General features: G+C 35.6%; 1 protein-coding gene across 1 annotated transcript in view; it reads right to left on the reverse strand.

The window, feature by feature from the left end:
- dnah2 (dynein, axonemal, heavy chain 2) overlaps positions 1–17,621 on the reverse strand; it is a 170,353-nt gene that overhangs the window by 70,599 nt on the left and 82,133 nt on the right. The window contains exons 29-36 of the mRNA XM_051898662.1: positions 9,995–10,175; positions 9,403–9,541; positions 7,228–7,445; positions 6,965–7,066; positions 6,759–6,884; positions 6,564–6,674; positions 5,358–5,546; positions 5,160–5,263 (exon numbers count right to left, since the gene is read on the reverse strand). Of these exons, the coding sequence (XP_051754622.1) occupies positions 5,160–5,263; positions 5,358–5,546; positions 6,564–6,674; positions 6,759–6,884; positions 6,965–7,066; positions 7,228–7,445; positions 9,403–9,541; positions 9,995–10,175 (1,170 nt within the window). The remainder of the gene's footprint in view (positions 1–5,159; positions 5,264–5,357; positions 5,547–6,563; positions 6,675–6,758; positions 6,885–6,964; positions 7,067–7,227; positions 7,446–9,402; positions 9,542–9,994; positions 10,176–17,621) is intronic.

The raw sequence follows: 17,621 nt of genomic DNA on the forward strand, positions 1-17,621 counted from the left end.
ATTTACACATTTATATAAGCAAGCGCCTATACAGAGAACAATTGCAGTCTGTAATACACACATACACTGACATGTGTGATATTTACACATTTATATAATCACTAAAAGCAAGAAACTTTGAATAAAATATATGTATTGTATCTTATTGGAAAACTGGAAGGCAAACCCATCTAGCTAAATGAGGATCTATTCCCTCCCTTTTATCTATTCATATCCCTTTCATCTAATCATTATTTTAATAATTAAAATTTCCTTTAAATCAGTGGTTCCTTTGTGACTCGAAGGCCCACTCATTGTCTATCACAATATTTGCAGAACCTCCATGGAGTATTGGAATATTTAATGAATTAATTCATTTTTTGATTCCCGAAGTTTTCAAGAATTGTATGTTCTTCAGTAAAAAAGTTATTTAGGGTTTACTTCTTGATTTTTTTTTTGTTTTTTTTTTTGGTAGCATTTTAATTGAGTTAATATTAATAATAATTTATTAATTTAAAGTAATTCTGAGGACCCCCTTGGAAGTTTGCTGAGGTTTGTTAAGGCCGTTTACACCAAGGACAATAACTATAATTATAACTATAACTAATAATAATAATTGTTAATAATCATTTTAATTATATGAAAACAGTAAAGTCCACAGCCAATCAGAATCCACCAGACTTTAAAGAGCTTGACAATTTAAAAATTCCGACAACAAAACTAATAAACAGAAATTCATTGTTTGTTGGTGAAGAAGCTAATATATACATATCTTTACTGATTTACTAAGGTTTGCAGTAGTCAGTTTACTGGTATTTGCATCATTATTTAATGGCAAAAAAGCACATCTTAACCCATTTTGTGCTTGACATGCTGCAATTTTTGCTACTAGGAGGAGAACAAAAAACGTGTGATAGAAGGGAGATAATTTTCTCTACTCCTGTTCAATTGGAATGCCAGAGGAAGATGTTATTCAAACATATCGTTTGCCAAGCCATGTTATTTTTCATCTGCTGCTCCTGTGTTAGTAGATCACCCGCACCTGACTATCATTGGCTTGTTTGTGACCCTACGCTGATTTGCGCTGCTCTTGGTAGATTGCGTTGGTCATAATGGAAATGAGCTGCTGCGTCTGTGCACTTTAATTTGTGCATTGTCATTAGATCACCCACAGAAATTTTCACTCTCATCGGTGCTTTTATGGGATTGCAGTCTCTAATTTGCCCAGTTTAGTTAAAAAAAATAAATAGGCCCAAAATGTCCTGTCAAATCGTGGCTTGTTAAGGCAAAACATACTGTAGATATGCATGGAATTGATCACATTTGTTACTTTCTTTCTTTATCATTTTATTGACTATTTTAAACCATTTAATTCATAAAGTACACCACTAAAAGGAGGATTTGTAACAAATGTAGTTAACTTCAGGGAATTTCTTAGCAATTCTTTGGGCTAGAATAGAAACGGGGATAGACGCACAGCACACACATTGAAATTCACTCAAATCACATGCATCCGTAAGCGCATACACAGATGGAAAAGAGACAGACAAGCTTAAGCACATTGTCCATGTCCTTGAGTGGGCTTAAGATGTCACCCTCTCAACATAATAAAACCGGATTAGATTCTTCCTTTCATTCCACTGGAGGCACGTTCTGTGCTGATTTTTTGCGGCCTCTGAAGGCACACAACAGGAAATCCACCATTGACTCATGACTCCACTTCCTAGCTAGAATCTCTGCATAATTTCATGTAGAAGAAAATATTCACATTTTTGTTCTATTATCACACAGAGACATCTGGAGCTCCTCTCTCTCTCTGCCTCTATGTGCAGGTGTGCTCTACTGATGGGACGGTAAGATCTTGACTGATAAGGTTAATGACATGATCCCTGTCTCTCACTCATAATGACTCGGATAATGGCTGAAGTCAGATATCAGCATCAGAGTCCCCATTATGATCATTACAAAACAGCTGATCACATCAGTCAAATGCAGGAGTTGAGTGTCACACAGGACAGGATATTGATATCTCTAGTAATATGAGACTTATAGTATAATATGAGAGCGTAGGTGATTATACCTCAGCCGGAGGTTACATTTCTTGATGGTGTTAATGCTCCTACATGCATAATGACAATCTGGGTAAAATTCACTCTTATGAATGTACGTGAACTGAAATAAACATATCAAGAATGAGCATATTACTACAGGCTTCACATGGATGTTACTGTGTTCTCTCTGAGGGAGCTGGTCATCAGAGACCGGTTGCAACAAAGCCCTTAAGTTAAGAAAATCCAAGTTACAAGTTTAAGGATACCCTTTGTGAAACATTGTTTGCAAGAGAAAAAAGGGTCCACTTAAAGTACCTTAAGGTCGTCATTAAGTATTTCACCTTAATTGCTTAAGTATTTACTTGTTCAAGTAATTAGTAAAGTAACGCATTACTTTTTTAATTTACAACAAAATATTTAAGTTACTTTTTCAAATAAGCAACGCAAGTTACTTTTTCACATTTACTGACTAACTGCTCTCGTGTCCCCATGTTGAAAGAAATAAAGTGCAGAGCTGTTGTGTGTGTAAACATGATGGTTATTGTAGTTCTAGACTAAATGTGAACATGCATTTACTCATCTCATTTGCACAAAAACATTCAGCACTTCTCAAAATGAATAAAAACAGTGAAATGCAAACTTAGAATTTTACACAAACATATAATAATTAACTGTATTAAATTACACAAATATACTTTATGTATTATTTAATCTCACTTTATTAACTAATGTCTTTGCTGCTGAACTTCAATGATCTATTTCAATCATACAAATAAGCAAAAATTACTTTAGAATAGATAAATAAGAGTGTTGAACTTCCTTCTCCTGTATCCTATTTTTTTTTAATCTGTGCATTTCCTTCAGCCTGAGGCTTATTAATTTCACTTTTGGTGTGAAAGGACCTTAGCATTTGCCAAAAACAGAACTTTTTTTGTTGTTACTAAAAAACAAACAAGCAAGCTCAGCCCAGGTGAGAAAAAGTAACGCAAAAGTAATGTAACGCATTACTTTTCATAAAAAAGTAACTAAGAAACACAATTAGTTACTTTTTTTAGGGAGTAACGCAATATTGTAATGCATTACGTTTAAAAGTAACTTTCCCCAACGCTGGTTATGCGTTGCAACAAAGCCCTTAAGTTAAGAAAATCCAAGTTACAAGTTTAAGGATACCCTTTGTGAAACATTGTTTGCAAGAGAAAAAAGGGTCCACTTAAAGTACCTTAAGGTCGTCATTAAGTATTTCACCTTAATTGCTTAAGTATTTACTTGTTCAAGTAATTAGTAAAGTAACGCATTACTTTTTAAATTTACAACAAAATATTTAAGTTACTTTTTCAAATATGCGTTGCAACAAAGTTAATATTAACAATTTCACACTAAAAAAATTAGGGGACAAAAACAGGTCCCTTAAGTCATCTGCTGAACTCAAACATAGTGGCTGATTTCGTGTTAAATGAGAAAGACTAAGTACCGATGTGCATTTTAATTGATCGAAATGAGGTATTATAGATATGAAACTTATGATATGCTTTTAAGCAATGTGTATTGTGAAAAGCGCTATACAAATAAAACTAAATTGAATAAGAACAACTGTGTTTTCACTTTTTTTCCCATTACTTCCACTGTGCGCTTGACAGCAACATTTCTTGTATTAATTATCTCATGCCAGGCTTTCGCTATGTGCATAAGAGTGACTGATGGATTATAATGGCTTTAGAGTTGTTGTTTTTTTTTGTCTTCTTCTAAAAGAATGGCTCTTTTTGTCCTTGTTCCAACTTGGTTTATGTTTCTTGTTTCCAGTACTGTAAAGCCAGTCACAATACCGCGCAGCGGCTAAGATACCAGAACACCGGACACATCATTCTGTACTTTGGTGCTCAAGTTTACATCAGTAAATCTAATCACCATACAGGCAAAATTTTACTTTAAGGATGAACAAAATGCAGTCAATGAGTTTGAAATTTATGTATGAAAAAATGGTGCAACAGTGCAAACAGAAATATTACTAAGGATGATATATACATTATGCATTTTAAAGCTGTCGAACAACAAAATGAACTTGTTACTGTAAAATGTCTAAACACAATCTATCCTTCGGTATAGAGTGAAGTCAGTGAGTACAATAACAATAATATTGTATTATTCAGATATTGTATTACAGCTGTATAGTTGTAGTAAAGGTCAGCAGTCCATTATGTCCTGTTTACTGTGGGAGATTTTGTAACTTTAGCAACCGCTTCTCCATTGACATGATTTACACTTAGGTAAGGGTGACAGTTCAGATGTTTGTTGCAATGTTCCTAAAGAATTTTTTTTCTTTATTATTTTTCCCCCTCTTAAGTCAAATCACTTAAAGGTTTTCATGCAACCGGACACAGACCTTTTGATTTAATGCTTCATTCATAAAACGCTTGACAAATTTTTATTTTATTGACAAACATATGATATATGAATTTCATTACAAAACTAAAATAAAAAAACAACAATAATAAATTCAATTAAATTTCTGAAATGGATGGAGTTGGAAAAGAAAGTGAATTAAAGTAGACAATTAAGTGCCTGGCACACAGTATATGGGAACTTAAAAAGCTTCCCTTCATAAAGATGATTGAGAGAATGTTTAGTGTGTGCAGAGATGTCATTTATAACAAAAAGCAGCTCATTTCAAGACCCTAAAATATAAGAGTTTTGATTTGTTCAATCAGTTCATTTTTGGTAACCACATAATGACTTCACTTTTATTCCAAAATGTGAAAATAGAGAAAGAAATAAAAAATAATGAAAACAGAGTATGTCTAAACTTCCCACCATGGGGGACTTTCTTCTTTTTTTTTAACATTCATGACATTTAAATGTTTATGACATTTTTTTTTTCATTACTTATGACATTTAAAATATTTTTGTAATGGACAGATGAGTAACTGGCAAAATACATTTTTGGGAGGACAAAAAAAGAAGATTGAGAATGATTACATTCTTTTTATGAAGTAATACGAAACAGTATTTATTTTATTTGAGACTTCATGCATTCCAAAGTTTTTAAAGTGTATGTTAATATAAGTTATAAGTTATTTTAGGACCTGCACTATACATATGAATCCCTTCAAATACACTGATCACATGTGTTACCTGTCTGTGAGGGGGGTGATGACCAGACGACCAGAGTTGCCCAGGTACTCGTAGCCATATCGAAAGTGTGTGTTGGTCTGTTTGATGACGCAGTCATCCACATCCTACACACACAGACAGAGACATTTAGACTGTGTTGATCACCTTCTCCCTATTCTATAGGTTTTCTCAATCCCTTCAGCCCATCTCCCCCCTAACCTTGTCCCAGTACAGGCGGAGTTGGCACAGCCAGTCAAAGGCATTGACGTCACAACAGCCTGCTTTGGCCAGTTTGCTGATGACATCACGGGCATGGACCTCTACAGTGACCAATGCGACAATCTTCAAGCGCAGAAGCTTCGATAAGTTCCCTCGTATGGCTTCAGAGTACTGACTGAGCATGGACACCTGGGTATCACAATGCAAACATTCATTATTAAAGAGAGATAAACTCAGACACAACACAAACTAATTTTACGGATCAGGAGTTCCAGATCAAACCTAGCCACAGTTACTCCAAACATACTCGGGAAACATCAGCTGGGACGTGTAATGTAAATGTAAATTAACCACAAAAAAATCCCCACCATCCTTAAGCCCAAGAAGCCATGCTCTGAGACTAAATCTCAACTCTCAAAGACACAGAGACAGGCCTAAGCCATTCTCTGTGTCTCACTGGCTTTGGCTTATAAGATGTGATTGGATTAAATTCATTTGAGCTGCCGTCCTTAATTAACTTGTGTATGTAGTGCATCCTGTGCTCCAAGTACAAATACACATGAAATGAATAACTCATTTCCCATAAAGGCTTTTGAGTGAAGTCAGTAGTGTATATGGAGTTCATCCACCAGTTATTAGCAGACTCGCATTGAATCTGTGCCCGCAGGACTCCACAGAGAGCTTCGCAGATTTCTGCAGAATCAGAACACCTGTCATTCCTAAAATTCTACAAATCCCCTACTGCTTGTGTGTTTGTTAATTAAATATTTGGGCTAATTTTATTTTGCTTTCAGCTACTAACAAGTGTGTAGTACTCTCAGCTTTATTTAACACCATGTTGTAATCCATTCCAGAGAATCCTACAGATTTCCTTCTAAATTGGCACAGAAAATGGGGGAAAAGTCTGCAGATTCTATCTAGATATAATTATTAGCACACTTAAAGCCTGTACACACCACATCTGACACTAAATGAAAGTATAAAATATTCATTTACATTTTTTGCACTTTAACTATAATTAGTCCATGACAAGTTTTTGTCATTACTGTGACAGTCCCCTGTTGCAGTTAGGGCCTAAATATCTTTCTTTCCCAAGAGGACAATGGCTGCATAGTTTTATATAATCCATAAATTGCCCTTTCAGGTGTTTGAACCGGTGACCTGTGAATCACTAGTCCAAACCTGTAAATGCTCAGCTCCTCTCACCTGTTTCTTTTTTAGTGATTTAAGCGCAGATTTATCTGCTCTCTCTTTACTGGTCATGAGGGCTCTGGTGACATCTGTGGTCCACTGGATTTGACTGGCTGTGAGCAACATCTGTAAAGACAAGCAAAGCGCATGTTGCTGTGTAATTGGTGCACGTACACAGACAGAGATACCGTACACACAGTGCACACACACCTGTCCTGGCCAGTCTCGCACCCATTTGCCCCTCTTTCCTGGCATCTTCTTGAGAGCCATAGAGCAGTTCTTCAGACAGTCCTTCAGAGTCCAGCGCATGGTTCGCTCGACATCACACAACCACGCCTACACATACAAGAGGAGAAGCTCAATGAAAAATGCATTTGTCAAGAAAGGCTGTGTTAGACTGTAGGTTGGAAACACACCTCCACTGGCCCCTCCAGAAGAACAGGATGAGTGAACTCAACAAACTCCCCATCAGCTGAGAACATCCCACTGGCCTCTGACTTGCTGTTACTGATCCCAACCTATACGCACACATACAATCAGATTATTTAAATATTCATACTTATTCCCGTACATTTCTGAAATGGAAAATCATGTATACCAATGACATGACATAAAACTGCTAAATTGCTCATACAGTATAAGATTTTGGTCATGTCACCCAGAACTAGAGTGTATGTACCTTGTTGATGCGAAGACTTTTGATGTTGTCAAAGCACTTCTTGAGGTGTGGCTGCACAGCATCAGGGTTGCGTGACTGGCCCAGGATCTCCAGGAGGTCATCGTTAGACAGAAAGTAAAATCGAGGAAAGACCTGCCGTTTGGTCTCCAGGTACATGTCCAACGACTTCTGAATTTCCTCTAACCTAGTGTTCATTTCTAAGAGCTTCTCTAGAAGACCTGAGACAACAGAAAAAAGGAACATACATGTGTCCTTTATTGCCTGTTCTTCCTTGCAATGCTCTGTTGACTGTAGAAAAGGAAGTCCCTCCTTTCAATCTAAAGAGCTTTATTATTAGATGTTTACTACTGGTTTCCTCTAGAATATGCAAGTGCATTAGAACAACCTATACAATACTAAACATTTTGCCTGATGTGATATGCATATGTGATATGATATCGCCCAATAACTGTCAAAAACCTATCTGGGACAAACAAATAGGGGTTCCCTTCGTTATTGTTCTAAATATATATATATATATATATATATATACAGTGCCTAACAAATTTATTAGACCACCACCCAATGTAAGGTTTGTGACACAGCTGCCCTTAACTAACAAGTATTGGTGATTACCAAAATCATTACGTCAAAACTGTGCAGAGACTATTTGACCAAGAAAAAAAGAATCTGGATTAGTGGAACTGATGGATTTGCCAAGTCAAAGTCAGGACTTAAATCCTATTGAACAAATTTGGGATTTAGCGGATTCAATGATACATAGCACAAACGTTTCATCAAAAGCAAGTCTTTGGGAACAAATAGAAACTATTTGGAAGTCAATAACAACAGAGACTGTGGAAAAGTACATAAAACAATGTCAGCAAGAATGCAAGCTGTTGCCAAAGGACACAAAATACAAAATATAAAGTTTTGGTTATTATGTGTGAATAAAGACTATTTAGTTGTTTCAGTTTGTTATTTGCCTAATAAATCACAATACAATTTTTTGTTTTAAACAAGTTTTCAAAAAAAAAAAAAATCCTAAAATATTCATGTTTTCTCTTTATTATGACAGGTGGTCAAATAATTTTTTTAAGCAGTGTATATATATGTAGACAGACAGACAGACAGACAGGCAGGCAGATAGACAGACAGACAGACAGACAGACAGATAGATAGATAGATAGATAGATAGATAGATAGATAGATAGATAGATAGATAGATATTTTTCGCATTGTGAGACTATTTTCATGAAAATTAAACCCATTTCCCCATATATATGCGTCTATGTATGTGTGTGTGTGTGTGTGTGTGTGTGTGTGTGTGTGTGTGTGTGTGCGCGTTTTGTGATTTATGATTTTTTGTGGTTTACATAAACATTTATGAGAACACAAATTTGTATAATGACATGGGTATTACACTGGTATTACGTTTCATTTCATGAGTCCTCATATTTATGGAATGTCCTCACTAAGACAGCAAAACAAACCTGTGTGTGTGTGTGTGTGTGTGTGTGTGTGTGTAAAGAGATGATTATTTGTACTTTGCAGATGAGTATTTGTACTTTGCAGTTGCTCTGAATTTACTGTACACTTTTTCCCACACTAATAAAAAAAAAAAACACAAGGGAACTGTAGGGGGTTGATAAGATAATGAAAAAAGCTATTAATTAAATCATAAAAATAAATAAAATATTTAAAAACAAAAATAAATCAAAATAATACACTTACTATAAAAACGTATTTGTTTACCTGCATGTCATGTGACCATTAACCAACATCAGAGAACCATGAACATGCAAATTTGTTGTTAAATTATTGAAATATGAACTATAATTTTAATCTCAGAGGGTACTTTAAGTTAATATTTTAGATAAAAAAGGTTTGACTGACAAAAAGTCTGGGAATCCCTGTACTACAGTAATGAGAATGATGGAAGCTGCAAAGAAAGTAAGATGCTTGAAATTATGTTTGTGCTTGATTGTCATTAAAATAATTCTGCAATGCAAAACTCATAACCTGCTTTATTTTCTTTATGCAAAATAGAAATTTTTCCAGGTGACCTGGACATGTTTCATCCATCTGCCCAGGAGTGTTGCCAAGATAGCTGTCAACTGAACTGACTTTCTACAGTAAAGCATTTTTTTTTACAACCACTGATGTTGGTGATGTCCAGCACCATCCCTTTATTACCTGGGTGGTGTGTTCCTCTGAGAGCATTTTTGTCGTTGTCGAGTCGGTCCATGATGATCTTCCAACTGGAGTTGACGTCATCAAACTCTGCCGTCTCACGAACCAACTGCTTACGTATGTCATCTGCCAGAAAGATGTTCTATTGAAAGAAAAGAGAAAGAATGTGGTAGCAGACAACTGAAATTAAGAGAAGCACAGAAGGGAAGATGAAGCAGTGTGGTGCTTGGTTGGAGCCATCACAGGTATGTTTACAAACACTCGTACACACAGGATATCCAGGCTGACAGCCACTGTTTACTCTCCTCATCAGCTGCAAGAGAACAGATGTGTACCTCTGAACTCTGTTATGAGTGTGTGTGAGATCTTTTACAGTGAGTTTGCATCACATGTAGAGAGTGGACCCCTCTGTAATCTAATGCAAGGCATTGTGACTGGTGTTTATTAAGAAAGAGCCAGGTGTGAGGAAGGTCAGGAGTGTGTTGTGTATATACCTGGATAATGTAACCACAGACTTTCAAAGCATAAGAGAAACATTTGAATGAGTAATGTGCTATATAAAACTGTAGGAAGTGCTGTGTATGTGTGTGCGTACCTCTAGATACATCCACTGCCTTTGTACAGTGAGGATCATTTCAATGACTTCCAACACCAGAGACAAACAGCGTTCCCAGTGGTCAACTTCCTTTTCGAATGCTTTGGCGAAACGAGATGCTTTCATAACAGAGAGTGTCACCTGGTTATCCTCCAGAGCCTGGAACACTTCCTCTGTCCCCCTGAGTACAAACACAAACATGCACACACAGTTTAGAAGACATATTTGTAAGAACCTGTCATAGACCAGGGGTTCTCAACCAGGGAACCACAAAATGGTTTCATTAAAATAATAAGTCTTAAAATAAGCTAAAACAGCTAAAAATCAAGCCATATTTCTTATTTGCATTTGTTCTTTCAATAACTGTCATTTAAAGGGTTAGTTCACCCAAAAATGAAATTTCTGTCATTAATTACTCACCCTCATTAAAATAGTTCCTATACAGTGGTTCAACCTTTATGTTGTCGTCAGCTGGTGTTCTGACGTAGAACCCAGAAGCACTGCACTGTGTTTACAATGTGAACAGCATAGGAGACTGACAGGAAAGAGAATAAATTGTTGAATAAAGTTGTTATTTTTGTTGTTTTTGCACACAAAAAGTATTCTTGTCGCTTCATAACATTAAGGTTGAACCACTGTAGTCACATGGACTATTTTAACAATGTCTACTACCTTTCTGGGCCTTAAAATCGGTCATGACATTGCTGTCCATAGGGAGGTCAGAAAGCTCTTGGATTTCATCTAAAATATCTTAATTTGTGTTCTGAAGATGAACGAAGGTGAGGAATTAATGCCAGAAATTTCATTTTTGGGTGAACTAACACTTTAAAGCCTACTGTATCATATTTGATAAGCACATTTCTAAGGCCTCTTAACTATCCAAATGATACTTTGCTGAAAACACAATATACAACATTCCTTCTGTCGTCTGATTGATGTTTCATTCTTTTTTAGCAAGTAAAAAGTCTTTTAGTAAAATTCTAAAAACGTCTCTCTTCAGGTCATGGTTCACGTGTCTTTTTGCTGTGAAACTTTATCTTATTTTATAAAGTAAATGTAAGAATAACTTTTATATTTTAAGTCATATTTCAAGATGAACACTTAGGTACTTGATTATCCATACATTTTTTCTTTTTTTGAAAAATCAAATTAAAGTATGATCTATAAGGCTTTTGAGGAACATTTATTTGTACATCTCCCAATAATCATTGCATTGCATTGCATTATATGTTTTGCCTCCGACAAATAAAAACTACAGCGTTTTAATCATAAATTAACATTTCAATATCATCTTACTAAGACATACCTGTATTATTGGGAGATATAGTGACAACTGATATTTATATGTATCTTATGTAAGTAGTCTGCTAGACTGTTATAAAGATCTCAGTGATTTGCATTACAAGCTATCAGAATTGCATCTTACTTTTTGGTCATATAAATATCAACAACGTGACCAAATTGCATATTTTTGCTCAGTTTGGGCCTCTGAAAACAACAGGTGTTTTTTTAAAACAGGTTCTAAAATATTTTATTGGGCAGAAACTGCTATTTGTGACTTTCAATAATCATGAACAACTGAACAACATCATGTAAATCCTTTGGTCATTAAAATACACTTAAAGGGTTAGTTCACCCAAAAATGAAATTTTATTAATTTCTCACCCTCATGTCGTTCCAAAACAGTAAGACCTTCGTTCATCTTCGGAACACAAATTAAGATATTAGCACCTTTTGAGCTTAAGCACCTTTTGAGGTCCAGAAAGGTTGTAAAGACGTCGTTAAAATAGTCCATGTGACTACAGTGGTTCAACCTTAATGTTATGAAGCAATAAGAATACTTTTTGTGCGCAAAAACAAAAATAACGACTTCAACAATTTCTTCTCTCCCCTGTCATTCTCCTACGCTGTTGACGTAGTGAACGCAGGGCAGCATTTCCAGGTTCTACGTCAGAATGCTGACTCGGTATTGGCCGGCTCCTGCGTAAGCATCACACGCATTTGTGGTTCAGAAACCCTCGGATTTCATCAAAAATATATTAATTTGTGTTAAGATATTTTTTAGATGAACAAAGGACTTACAGGTTTGGGACGCCATGAGGGTAAGTACTTAATGACAGAAATTTTTCATTTTTGGGTGAACTAACCCTTTAATACTAGGTTTTTGAAATGCCTAGAATTGTGGAATTTAATTATTTAAAATAAATTAAAATTATTTTATTTTTTCAAAACCTTTACAGAAGAAATATTTTAGCCTACATGGGATCCTTTGAATATTGTCATGGACAGTGGAAGGTTGAGAACCATGGACAGATGCAGTGGTTTTCATACTAAGATAACAGTATTTATTAAACCTTACCCTCACAATCTAACCCTCACGGCACAACCTGTTGACATTGGACAGTCTATCAAAACATGATTTAGCTGATTTATGAGCATTTAAAACACCCAGGCCTGCTTCAAACACCAATTTTTGATGAGGTTTACTATATTTGTGAAGACATTTTCAAAAATCTGACCCTTATAAGTATAGCCAAACATGTACACAGACACAAAGCATATTTATAAAAGGCACATTCACAATACACCTGAAATAAATGAAGGTAATATAAAGAGCTCAAGGTTCAGTCTGTTAATAATTTCGGCAAACTATCACACATCCCTTTCTATCTCGCGCACATAGCTAGATGTATGAAGCAAACAAAAGAGAGGACAAAGTGAACAGCAGTGGCTCTCGACCCCCCTCCTTGGCATACTGCGTTGCCATGGCAGCAGCCTCACGCGCTGCCGCAGCCGTCTCCATGCCAACGGCATGGCTATATCCTCACTGCGGGGATGAGCGGTGACTGCCGGCACCTGATGTCCGCATGCACACGCACAAACACACACTCAGACACACTCAAATACATTACCACGAGCACACAAACCCAAAGGAAAGAGACACACATTGTGTTTTACTCTCTCACAGGCACAAAACATGTCACACATCTCTTGATTTCTCAAATTGAAGCCGCAGGTGTGTGTGTGTGTGTGTGTGCGTGTCATTCATCTCTGTTTGTCTCTGCCTCTCCATCTCCCCAAGCTCTAACCGATGCCCCTGCATGCAGAGTGTGTGCATATGAGCAACGGAGGACACACACACTTTGCACATCCAGAACAGCAATGTCAGTTAGTGAAGGACACAAAGGCGGGATAAGATAATAAAAAAGTGAAAAAGATGAGTGCAAATAGCTTAAAACAACATCTTCACACTCTCTCTTTCTCTCAGAGGGAGGACAAAGACTGGGAGGGAGCACAGGGCTGATGGGAAGGAGCAAGTTTTATTTGTAGTGCATTACTGAGGAAAGAGAGAAAGAAGAAAGGAGAAGAGAGTTGCAGAGAGAAGGAGAGAATAAGAGGAGGTGAGTGACAGTCGTGGGCCACCTGACCTCCAGAGCGACAGCATGAAACGAGGCACAATCTCTCGCCTGCGGCACCTATAGCCACATACTCAGAGGAATAATCTGTCTGTTTTTGAGTCCAGGCAACATGACAGACACATATAGCATTCGACACACATCACTGAAGCAGCGCCTGAGGAAAAAACACAAGTGAAGTCCAAGAGCATTTATGGTGGAGGTGAACTACTCTGTCTGTAATGACTGATATTAGCTGAACTTGCAGTAGCATTTCATGAACATTTTAGGAATGAGATCAACAGGTTAGAGCACAAAGACATTGTCTCATGAACACTTTCTGTATAAAAAAACAAAACAAAACAAAAAAAAAAACACTGTATAATTAAATTAGATTAAATATTTTTAAATATCTAAATTACATTGGTTTGGGGTCAGTAAATTTTTTTGTGTTTTCACAAAAATGTCTCCTATGCTCACCAATGTTGCATTTATTTGATCCAAAACACAGCAAAAACAGTAACGTTGTGAAATATTATTACAATTTAAAATAACTGTTTTCTATTTTAATATGTAATTTATTCTTGTGCTGGCAATGAATGCTGAAATTTCAGCATCATTACTCCAGTCTTCAGTGTCACATGATCCTTCAGAAATCATTCTAATATGCTGATTTCCTTAATATTTTTAAGGAAACATTTTTCAGGATTCTTCAAAAGAACAGTTTTTAAAATTTACATTTTTTGTAACATTATAAATGTCTTTATTGTCATTACTTATTCAGCAAAGATGCATTAAATTAAAGTATTCATTTCTTTAAAGAAAATCTTACTGATCACAAATTATATTCTATTATGTTCCATTTAAATATGTTAATTAATATAATTGGAACACGACATAAAAACCTTGTGAATCATAATGTAGCTTTAATCAAGTTTAAGTGCACTTAAGAAGACTTGGTGTTTTGCCCTGAAGCCACCATAAAAATACAGCACAATAAACGCAAATGATGATGGTTGAGAAAGAAGAAAGTGTTTCTACATGTTACAGTATATGAATAAATGACACATGATGAGCTCCTCCGCTGACAAAGTTTTGGATTATGATCATCAAAGAAAGCATTAAAAACATACATCAGAATATAACAGGATATATCTGAAGATGAATGGTAGAAAACCTGTTTAAAATCCCCACATCCAGGCAGTTAATATGAGCCTCAAGCTATTACAGTATAAGTGGATTATAAAGGGTGTCTATAACTCCAGACATACTTCATAACTCTAATCCCAACATTACTGATCAATGTATAAAATGTGATTAAAATTGGCAATTGTTTGGTTGTGGAAGAACTTAAAGAAAAATGCAAATCCTTTATCTGTGAAGGTGGCTCAACACTTTTTAACAGGTGTTGTATAAATACACTATCGTTAATACTTTTTAATACTTTTATTCATATAATGCATTAAACTGATTTAAAGTGACAGTAAAGATATTTATAAAGTTTCTAAAAGGTTTCTATTTTTAAAATGCTGCTCTTTTGAATTTTCTATTTATCAAAGAATCCTCAAAAATGTCATGTTCCCACGAAAGTATTAAAAAAAATCTTATTATCAACATTGATAATAATAAGAATTTTTTCTTGAGCAGCAAATCAGCATATTAGAATGATTTCTGAAGGATCATGTGACACTGAAGACTGGATGCTGAAAAATCAGCTTTGCCATTGCAAGAATTACATTCTAATTACATTCTTTAACATTACATTCTAAAACATTAAAATAGAAAATAGTTATTTTAAATTGTAATAATATTTCACAATATTACTCTTTTTACTGTGTGCTTGATCATATAAATGGTGAGCATAAGAGACTTTCAAAAACATTTTGAAAAAAATCTTACCATCCCCAAACTTTTGAATGGCAGCATACCCAATAGATACAGTAAACGTATATTATTTGATTTATCTACTTAAATTTTCTTTTATATATTGGTGTTTTTGTCTATTATAGTTTACCACTGCTATCAAAAAAACAAAGATATTGTTAAATATGGATGGAAGCAATACAGCACGGCTGCTATGAAAGACGGTGTCTCTCTCACACACTCAGAAAGGCTGTAAATTATCACCTCTGCTATAAGTGATCACACATTCCACCCGCCTGCCGCAGGCCTCTCATTCAGACCAATCACCGGAGCCCTGCTCAATCTCCTGCACTCTCAACTCTTTCTTTTGCTCTGACTCTGCCTCACACACATATGAACATTAACAGTGGGAAAGGTGCAGTGATGAGAGGATTCATTCTCTTGGTATCGCTCATACACACACACAGACACACACACATCAGTGCATCTGTCATATCCATCACTCTCATCACATCATCTAACTGTTTGTCTTCACTGCAGGCTGAATCCCTGACTACATTACTACTGCGACATAATTATCAGATAACTCACAAATACATAAGCACATATAACTAGCTAAAGGACCAATGGCTAAATGACCTCCAAAAAAAAAAAAAAAAAAGAAGCAATATTTGCTAATTGGAATTGATTTTCACCTTTATGTTGGCAATTTTTTCTCTAACTGTGTAAAATTAGGTGTGTTGTCCATTTTTGACAATTACTTGAACCTAACAAACTAAAGCAAATTCTGTGCACAATTATGGCTGTTACCTATAAAATCAACATCACCATATAATACAAAAGTATCTGCAAATAATGAGCAAGATATCAATAAAATAAACACTTTAACATAAATTAGACTGGTCCCTATTTAGGATTCTGCGGCTCTCTGCTGTCTGTCACAGTGGATCTTAATATAATCACTGTTTTAGAGTGTTTGGAAGGGATTTCTTCATATCAAGTGTTTTCAAAGCTAATTTAATTTTTTTTTCATCAAAACCCACTTTATATTAGTTAAACCTTCACCAGTAGTTGCCTCTGAGACAGTAAATACAGATATTTCACAACTACAGTCACTACAGTGTCTACAAAGACACTAAACCCGTCAAATATGAAAAAAGGTTGTACAAGTACAGTACAAGAAAGTACTGGGAAATATAAGGTAACTGCATGTGTCAAGGTTAGGTTTAAGGGTAGGTTCAGGGTTAGTACCTTGTTATTACCCAGTTATTGCAATTACTATATTAAGTACATAATATGTACATGGAGAACAGGACAGGACATTTTTTTTTTTTTTTTTAATATATGTTAGATAGACAAGAAAAGATGAATTTACTATGCTATTCACATTAACATATCTAATACTTTTTTGTCATTTCCAACGTCATTTTTGCTTTGAGCCATGACTAATTTCTGATTCTGATTAGGACATAAAATCATTTTTAATTATAATTACTTTAATTATAATTACTAGAGACTAATCAAAAATAAATAAATAAAACAAAAGGCTGGGCACTAAAATGCTTGTTAAAACATTACAAAACATAAATAAAAATAAAATAAGGGACATCCTGTAAAGTTTTGCCAGATTTAGATGACTTATATAAAAGATAAACAGCAATAAGGATAAATAAAGAGAATCACCAACTAAAGATTCCCTCTGTACTTCCATTGTAAATGTTTAATTTTTTTTTAATGGAACTTCAAACATGCTCATAGATCAAGAGTATTTATTTATCTCTCCCTCTGTTTCATAGCAATTTCATAACCTCTTTGAATAAGTCTACCGTTTGCGTGTGTGTGTGTGTGTGCGATCAATGACTTTTCCATTCGCCCCGCTGTCAGGCGGGGAGTTCATCAGTGAATGCTGAAACTCATATTTACTGCAGGGTAGTAAGTCCTGCAATGCCCTTTATCTCTCTTCCCATCTCTCTCTTTCTCTCTGAGCCCAATCAGGGGGCTTGTGGATGTTAATTGAATTGGGCTGGGGGTCTCTTTCTAATGTGCAGCAGATGGTCAGGGCATTCCTGCTTCCTTTATCTCACACACATACACGTGTATACGCACACATAAGCACACATAAACAGACATATGCACACACACTAGGTGGCAGTGTTGTACTACCCTGGCCCAATGAGTCATGCTTAAAGCCCTAAAGCCATAATGAAGCAATGAATGCTGATCATTTAGGGAAAGTGACCAAGGGTGCGTCTCAATCAGCTCCCTAGGTCATGAATGAGCATATGGTGTACACAAATTCAGGCACTGGTAAGGACAGTAAGGATCCTGACTCACTACACATTGGGAGACTGATGACTCATGACAACGTC

This window comes from Ctenopharyngodon idella, chromosome 7 (assembly GCF_019924925.1).
Source record: "Ctenopharyngodon idella isolate HZGC_01 chromosome 7, HZGC01, whole genome shotgun sequence".
NCBI classification, from domain to species: Eukaryota; Metazoa; Chordata; class Actinopteri; order Cypriniformes; family Xenocyprididae; genus Ctenopharyngodon; species Ctenopharyngodon idella.